Here is a 9321-nt window from a genome sequence, read left to right on the forward strand (position 1 = left end):
AATAAGTGGCTTTATTGAAGATGGTCCAGTGTGACATAAACAAGGTCACGATGACTAAAAAAAACAAAAAAAACAATGAATAAGTATTTCATACAGCAACAAATATTAGTCCACATGTGTGAAGTCGTGTGTCATTTGATAGTCTTTTATCCAAAGTGCCACGAATGTAAGATATTGAACTTTGATTATTGACTTTCAATACTGATGTCACTGTTTTTATGTTCATTTGCAGAAAGAGGGAGTGTATATTTCAAAACTCAACATGAACACCTCTATAAATAAACATTCGACACTTTTTAAAAACATTTTATTTAATCTTTATTTAACCAGGAATAAAAGACTCATTGAGATTAAAACTCACTTTTTCAAGAGTGTCCTGGCCAAGAGAGGCTGCAGCACATAAAACACAGCTGCAGACAATAACACAAGTGTATATACAGTACCACAAAACCAATAACTGAAAGCCATAAACATTACAGAAACATGATTATTTATTTATTTTCTCTTATATTCAATTCAGTTTGGCTTCATTGGCATGGGAAACAGATGTTAACATTGCCAAAGCATGTGTAAACAAAAAAAACATACATAAAACAGAAGAATTGTGATATTATAAAATATATACAGATAAGTAAGATGTTAGCTCATTGAAATTAGGCCTTTTAATGGAAGACATTTTTGTCACAGCAGGAAAAGCACATCTGGAAATAATAAAATTAATAATGGCCGAATTCCATTTAGCTGCCAAGTCCATACTACATACTAATTCTAAGCAGGTTTTTAGTATGTGCTGTGTTCGCACTGGATAGGTCATGAAATAAAGTATATTTGAAGCAGACAGCGTGCGTATACTAACTGCTAAAACAGTATATTAAGAGTAAGTATGGAGTAATTACTGTATAGAATTAGTATGTAGTATGGATTTGGGACATGCCATTACTGTCATGGCTCACTGGGACCGTTGAATAGAAGGAGCCATCGTTAATGTTATTATAATGTTATTATAACACCTGTGCTCGTCCTACTATGACGAGTCAAAGTGTGTACTGTGCAAATGGCCTATGGCTGTGTCCAAAATCACTTCCTTAAGTGTGAAGCGTTTTATTGTGCACTCAAAAATTCCCACAATGGAGCGAAAGTGCTCATGACACGTACGGCATTTTGCTAGAAATTACATCTGTCACTAATGACGATTCAAAAGTGTCTAAAATCTCAATGAACTGCTCACTACAGAGTAATCTACTGAGTGTTTATTATGTAGGGGATAGCGAATGAGTGAAGTCAGAGTGGGCAGCGGTGGGCTAAAGATTAGAGAAGCGAGCTTGTGACCGGGAGGTCGTCTGTTCAATTTCTGCCCCTCCCTCATTACCACCACTGAGGTGCCCTTGAGCAAGGTCCTTAACCCCGACCGCTCCAGTGGAGCAGCTCAGCAGATCAGACTGTGGTTGTACTCGACAGCTTCCAGGTGTGAATGTGTGTGTTTGTTCCTCTCAGTGAAACTCCCTAAATAAATAAACGTAACAAAAAAAACAAACAAACAAGGAAGTGATTTCAGACACAATCAATCTCGTCACCTCAGGTTAAAGATATCACATTTTCCATTCTAAACGTGCGCGATATTTACAATAAAACATAACATCTTATCATTTTAGGAATAAGAAGCTGTTCAGATTTGCTCTGTCAGAGTTTTATAAACATAGCAACGGTGATGTTTGATGACATCACTCCCCTGCTTCCTGCTTACTAGTGTCAGCATCATGCTCGCTGTCGTCTGAATAGTTCTCATGATCGTCCGAGTAGTGGAAACTTTCATCTGAATAGTGGTGATCATCTCCATGGTAATCCTGATCTGAGCGGTGACTGCCGGCGTCCTCTCCATCACGGCGGTTTAATGAAGTTTCGTCACTCTCCTCTTCCTCTCTCCCTCCTTCCCTTTCGTTTGGATCTGCGTCCACGTCTTCATCGTCCAGGAAGACCTTTCTGTAGTGAACAGGTTCATATCCCATGTCTGGCTCCTCTTCGTCACTAACAAACAGAAGAACACAATCAGCTTCTGATAAGAGAGTCAGTTGCAGCGTTAGGCCTTAAATATGGCTGTACTCGTATTAATAGTAAGAACTAATTCTGATAAAGCTGTGAGCCACCCACCCATTTACCCAAATACAATTTTGGTGTTAGTTTGCTGATTTCTAGAAATCAACAAATTTAAACTTAAGATTTAAATCCCCTTTTTGTGTGTACGTACTTGGAATCTTTTTGACTTGACATTTATTACTGGCTTTATATACAACATTTTCAGCTTATTGTGACATTTTATTGACCAAATCGCTCATTGCAGTCCCTCCCAGACATTTTATGTCAATCATACTTTTGGTTTTCTGATGCTTAAAGCATCAGACTGGCTTCGTCAGTAAACTTGAGCGTAGTGTGCAGTTTACACGACAATGACGTCACAGGTTTACCTCTGTTTGCTGTCACTGGACTGGGAGGCTTTGCGTGCAGATCCTGATTTGGCCGCCTTGCTGCTGATAAACTCCTCAGTCAGATCACATCCATGCAGGGCGTCTGTGTAGCGCTTCTCTGCTGCCTGTTTGGCATTCCTCTGTTATCAAAGCACCTTCAGAAAGTTAGTGTAAGCAGTGACATGGTAATCAAAGCTAAAATAACACACTCAGATACATTAACATTGTTAGATTTCATCAGTCCGGATATTCATGCATACCAGCACTTATGGTTGTAGTCCATTAACGTTCCCTTCAGTCACTGATTTCCTACAGTTTCCTGAATTTCCAGCCTTTTATTCAAAACTAACTTTAACTTATGGTTGCGCTGCATTCAGATATATATTTGCTGCTCCTGGGGATGCAGAAATTGATCTTTGATTCTCTTCGGTGATGGTGGAAATAACTGGTTATGTCACGTTACAGCATCTCCTTTTTCACAATTATCCAGAAAAGGTTTAAAAATCCACCCAACAACCAAATGCACCAAAAAAAAAGATCAATCAGCAGTAGCTTGTTCAGCAATGTATCTTAAAAGCATATTTTTTTATACCTCATTATCTTCATGTAAATCTCATTTGAAAACCAAATGTTTATAAATGTATAATTGTTTATAATTTTATTATTCACATACCATTTTACATTTCTTGTTTTAACTAGTTAACTCTCAGTGTATGCATTGTTTTAGCTGTTTCAATGATTTTAGGCCTCTTTTTATGTGTAAAGGAAGGAACTATTTAAATAAAGTGTTGTATTGGTATTATTTTATAGTCTTTTATTTATTTAGTCAGAATGTCCCTATTCACCTATGACATACAAATGGTCTGGTTTTCTGTATGTTTGATGCAGGAACATCATTTAACCTTTAGTTCGGTGTTAATTAATTGGCTAATCAATTCATCTGTCTCCGTTTAAATGTTCTACCGCTTTAAGGCTTGAACATACATTTGTGAAAGCACACAATCTGCTGTAATCACACTGGGGATGTGTCTCAGGGTATGCGGTCATACAGAAATCCGGTTTGGATTTTAAAATATGGTCGACAGCAGGCTCGTCACAGGGGGGGATCACATGGACACCTGTGTTTTCTGATTTAAGGCTCCAGTTGATGTTCACCTGTGCAACCTGCTCCAACAGCAGCGGCCTCCCCTTCAATCTCTGCTGCATCTCTTTAATCTCCTGCCGGTACTCCTTCCTGCGCTGAAGCTCTTGTTTCCTGCAGAGAAAACAAATTTATGGATCGTCCCATTCCACTCAACAACAGTTCATGCTGTAGTCATGTTGTTTTTAGGGTACCTGAATTCTTTGAGTTTGGTCTGGTGCGTCTGTGAGAGAGCCAGGTGGGGGTCGTTGGCCTGGGCGCGTTTCACCACCACCCTCTGCAGCTGCTTCTCCTTCTGCTTCTGCCTTTCCTTCCACCGCTCCTCCTCCTCCTCAGCCTTCTTCCTCTGCTCCAGCACCTTTCTACTCAGGGAGACAATCTGGTCACAGATGCAGGAAGGTTTGGATGGGATGGGGACTTTGGGAGGGCGGGGGAAGATAGTTGAGCAACAATTGGCTATGGGCGGGGCGGGGAGGGGTTGTAAGCACACTGCAGGGATGTTGGGGAAAGGAGTTCCACAAAAACTCAGCCTTTGGGGATTTCAAACACAGAAGGCAACTGTTGGTCTGGTTGGACTGAGGTCTTGATGTCTAAATAGGACATTTGAGTTCTGAGGCTGTCTCAATCTCAACTAAAATGGTGGAAGCCTTTGGAGTCGTAAAATGGTACCTCACAGCCTCATGGCGCTTTTTGGTGGCATCTGTGACTTTGGTAGGCAGGAGCTCTAGGCTGCCAGAGAGGGACGAACAGACACTTGAGTTTGCCGTCCGAGACGGCCTGGGGCTGATGTACGGCCAGCGCAGCATCCGAGGGCTGCTCTGCTCCTTCTCGATGTCGGCCAGGATGCGTTCGCGGTGCGAAGAGATCTGTGACGTCCTCAATTCAAAGGGTTCGCATGCAGTCGTGGGCTTCACCTCTTTTTGTTTCTCCAGGTGTTTCTGGAAGCGTCGGTAACTGGCGTCGAAGTCAGGTACCTCTTTGTTAATATGGGGCCTGTGGGAGAAGTCGTTGTCCCCTCCGGCTGCGGCGCTGCTGTCTTTGGTCTTCTTGCGTTCGCTGAGTCGTCGTGCGAGCATGCTGGCCGGCATCGAAGCACTGTGGAGCATCTCCTCAGCTCTCATCTTTATCTTGATAGACCGATAGAGCTGCTCCTCCTTCATCTGCTCCCCTGATGCTGCTGCGTACACTGCCTTGGGCACAGGCTTGGCCTTGAAGGGTTTCACTTTTTCCTGATCGGATGGTTGCGGGTGATGTAGCTGTTTCTGCTCCTTCTTGAGTCGCTCCCTCTCCAGGAAGCTGAAGGGCTTCTGGATGGTTTGAAGATGCTGATCTTCTCGTTCTCTTATCGATCGTTGTCGTTCCTCGTTCCGCTCCTGCAGCTCTTCATAAAGCGGGAGGTGAACATGAGCCGGTACGGGGCTCGCACGGAACTTCCTCTGGCACTCTGTCAGTTCTTCCAGCTGCCGTCGCAGCTCTGCGTTCTCCAGTTCGATCTCTGAACGCGTCTTTATGCCACGCTTTCGCTTCTCAGCCTCACGCAGCATCATCTGGAAAGGTTTCGGGACGGTCACTCTGTGTTTCCAAGGCTCCTGCTCTCCATCTTTATGCCCCTGCCTCTTCTTTCCTTTTCCCTGTCTTGGTGTCTTCTGGTCTCCCGACAGGCTGTGCAACGAGGAGAACGAGAGGTGGCCATTATGAGGGGACAGCTCAAAATCCCGCCACATGTTCTTGATGTGTTCTTTAGGAGAAAAAAGCAGGCCTTTCTCCACATCGTTACTGGCAGCTTCATCTTCATCTGAAGAGTCTGACTGTCCGGAGCCCCTCCTGAGTTCAACAGCAGAGTGCGACTTCCTCAAACGGCGTGAAGCTGCTGGGCTGGTGTTCGACCACAGTAGCCTAACAAAACATAAATCAATGACTGTTAACATGACAAAGCACCTAATACTCAGAAAATTGGTCACCATCACTAAAACTCACCGTATCACAATGAAGAAAACTGTTAATTCTGAAAAAAAAATGGGGGAAAAGGTGCTATCTTTAATAATTCACTTAAAAATTTATTTTGAGCTTGGTATTCTTGTAATTCATAATACGATCTTATTATAAATCATCTCTCAGGAAACATATACATGCTCAATTAAATTGCACTCAGGGTTACATCTAACGATTATTTTCTTTATCAACTAATCTGTTGATTATTTTCTCAATTAATTGATTAATCATTTTGTCTATAAATTGTGAAAAATCCCCTTCTCCCACAATTTCTCAGAGCCCAAAGTGAAATATTCAAATTGCTTATTTTGTCTAAGCTATTCAATTTATAAATGATATGACAGCAGCAAATCCTCACATTGTGGAAGCTGAAACTGGCAATTGCTCGACATTTGTTATTGAGAAATTACTCAATTAATCAATTGTTTTCTGTGAATCAACTAATCGATTAATCATTTAATCTCTAATTACACTTGTATAATATAACACAGAGCACACAATTTAATTAATTAAAGTGATAGAACAGTTTGAAATTTATAGAGACACTTTTGTCTTATTCCAAAATGTTCCAAAAGTGCCTCTGCTGGTGGAAGTGTGATGGCACGAAGCACTGAAGAATAACAAACAAAGTCGAAAGCATTGTGTGGATCATCCAGAGCACCTGTGTTCCCAGGTGGATAATCCACAGACCTCACTGTCAACAGTCAACATCCTAACAACTTCCTACTTTAGAAATAGTCCCTGTGAAAACTATTTACAGCATGGTTTGTGGATTATCCAAAGTGATTGAGACATTATATCTAAAAAAAAAAACATTTCTGTTGAGTTTTTCAAATGTCATTTTCAATTGTTTTACCTCCATTATACTGGAGTAGCAGCAGAAGTTTCAGAGGTACATAAAGGCACATAAAACTAATCTATCTACAAGGCTAAATACCACTGGCACTGAATGAGAAACTATTTTTGTGATTTGGGTGAATTGACCCTTACTGTTGTGATATGAAATGTTGATATAGCACCCCCTTTAGGCCAAAAGGAGAAAGATCAAGGATTCACATTTGTTGAATCTTTTTGTTGTATTTTAGGACAGTTCAGTTATGCAAATGTGCAGTTGCAAATATTCTCTATGTGTGACAAACCCAACACATTAACACTGAGTCCCTTACATAATCTTGACCAGAAGCCACCCACCTGTGCCTCGTCCCCAGCGTCGCCACGTCCAGAGGCTCCATGGACTTGAGCTGCAGCTTTCGCCGATACATGCTCTCCAGCTCAGCCATGGTGCGAAGGTGGGCCTTCTTCAGCTCCTCCAGCTTGCTGTAGTACTCCTCGTTGGTGAAGAAGATTTCACTCAGGTCAAGGCGGTCTCCTGCTGCTCTGTAGTCAGTCACCAGGAGAGGACCGCCCTTCCCCAAACGGTCCTCACCACAGAAATCAGAGCCTGAGTCCTCATACTCCAGCTGAAAAGGTCAAAAGTCATGTAAAGCTCATTTGCCAATCAGTGGTAATTTTCTATCTAAATCTTAAGCAACTTATTGTAACAGTGGACTGATGACAAGGGTGGCCTCAGTGGGAAACAAACAACAGTATGTGACTTGACTCATACATTATATGATTTATATAACATGATATTAAAAAGTAGCCTGAAGCTAATATATTTGTTTTGAAGCTGCCAGACTTTTATATTTTATGCTGGCTGCAGGACATTGTTTTTTGGAGCAGAGCAGCCCTGCGCAGCGGCTCCTCCAGGACTAAGCCTATTATCCTGCTGCAGCAGCAACCTGGATCATATGGCGGAGCACAAAGAGCAGCTTACCACGAAAGAGCTCAACTGACACACACCTTGCCTCAGGTGTCTGGCTCAATTGCTGATCACATTATTATGAGGTGTTTGTCAAGAACTTCACTGAAACTGCTGCGGGATCCTGCAGTGTTGTTGTCCAATAGATAATTAAGTGTTTAGGATTATTAACTGAATGTGGCGTCTGGTAATCTTGTCAAGACCGAAGTCCAAAAATAGTCAACAAATTACACAGGTCAAATCCCTTCCACCACACAGACTGACCTGAAACTGTCAACGGCCTGTTGACCGCACAAGATCAGAAGATCAGTCGGTTTCACTCGAAAAACAAAATAAAATTATACTGGTAAAATGTAAGCATTACAACTCTATTAAGTCAGGATTGTAATATGGAAGGGAGGGGAAAACACATTAAATCTGAAAGCAGTATTGTGATTCAACTAATGTAGTATGGGCAGTTATGTAGTGAAGCATAAAACCACTTTGAACTCTGTTTTTCCACCTTATTAAGACAAACTGGATCTTTTTGTGATCCAGAGTCACTGGTTATAATATAGTTGACAGCATCAGCAATACTCTGTCTTTCCTTCATGGTGCTTGGGAGGATTTTTCTAGTTTTGTCCCAAATCTGTTGCCTATGTTTGCAGAGCTAAAAATGCTTTCTTGGCCTCATTTCAGAGGCATTGGACTAAATTACACTTGTTTTATAAGACAGAAGACAGCGGGATTCAATTAAATGTAATCATTTGATTTTTCATCTCGCATTAGTGGTAATTCCCTTACTGTGCAGCAGTGAGGAAATATTTTAATTATTATGAAAATCTGCAATTTACACTGTCGGTTTTAAATTAAGCTACCAGGCTTTTAGCTAACCTAAGTTAGCGCTAACAGCTAGTTAGTTAGGGCTAATTTGTATCAGTAAAAGAAGCCGTCAGACTCATTTTGAAGGTGTTTTAAACTAAAAGGTGAGGTTGTAACTGTCGTACTGTAGCTTCACACCAGAATTAATACTCATTAATGTGATTTTTATTGTCTTTACCTCCTTCTCGTAGTGCCGGTTGTCCACATGACTTGTAGCCGCGAACGGCAGGACTCTCTCCCTCTCGTACGAAGCTAACGGGGCTTTGGTGTGCGGGTCTACCGGCGTTTTCAGACACGAAGTGACCAGAACGTTTGTCCGGTGGGCATTCGCCATGGCCTCGTAGTATTTGCTCCAGTTTTTCTGCACATTAACGTTACAAAGTCAGGTATTTTTGAGATTAAGTCAATATAGTGACTAGAGTTGCTGTCCGCGTGCTAAAAACTGTGTGTTGAAGGTGGGCTCCTTAGCAACGGAGCAGAGCTTGGTTGGGAAGGAAGTGACGGAGCGTGACAGGAAGTGGGGGAAAAAATGTGGGTTCCATACAAATTAAAAGCATTATAATTTGACAAATTAATTAACGATATATAGCCATCAAGTGAATTCCTTGCACGAAAAAAAAAAAAAAAACTAACAGTAATGTTTAAACATTTTTGCTTTCTCACTCTATATATTGGAGGAAAATGTTAGACTTTATCTGTTGACCACCTGGATGTAATGTGTGGATGTAAAGTTAATGTATGGACTTTATTGATAGGGGAACTGGAAAATGTGTTGATTAATACAATTCTCATAATTGCTAAAGAAAACCCCCCACCCACTTTTAATGCATTTTTATAAATCCTAGCTGTACAGGAAGTCCTTGACATTTGTGGATTTTAAATCTGCAGAATTATTTATTCAGATCTGTAGAACTTTACAATAAAAAAAATACAATAGGCTTTGATTTACACTGAAGACCACTTCTCATGATAAAATGTCATAATTACATTTTGTCTTTCAGATTTTGAGGCATATTTTATCTGTCTTGTGTTGTCTAATAGATTTTTAAATGTTAAAAAGCCTT

At 41.1% G+C, this 9321-nt stretch overlaps 1 protein-coding gene across 1 annotated transcript; it reads right to left on the reverse strand.

Moving 5' to 3' along the window:
• Nucleotides 1-293: 293 nt before the first annotated feature.
• Nucleotides 294-9138, reverse strand: fam161a (FAM161 centrosomal protein A). Its single transcript, XM_044189503.1, has 8 exons — nt 8436-9138; nt 6787-7055; nt 4273-5499; nt 3798-3965; nt 3618-3717; nt 2463-2602; nt 1745-2025; nt 294-1503 (listed from the first exon to the last, which is right to left on the reverse strand). The coding sequence occupies exons 1-8, from the start codon at nt 8589-8591 to the stop codon at nt 1427-1429; spliced, it is 2418 nt and encodes an 805-aa protein (XP_044045438.1). The 5' UTR covers nt 8592-9138; the 3' UTR covers nt 294-1426.
• Between the last annotated feature and the right edge of the window lie 183 nt (nt 9139-9321).

Source organism: Siniperca chuatsi, linkage group LG3 (genome assembly GCF_020085105.1).
Source record: "Siniperca chuatsi isolate FFG_IHB_CAS linkage group LG3, ASM2008510v1, whole genome shotgun sequence".
In the NCBI taxonomy this organism is placed as follows: domain Eukaryota; kingdom Metazoa; phylum Chordata; class Actinopteri; order Centrarchiformes; family Sinipercidae; genus Siniperca; species Siniperca chuatsi.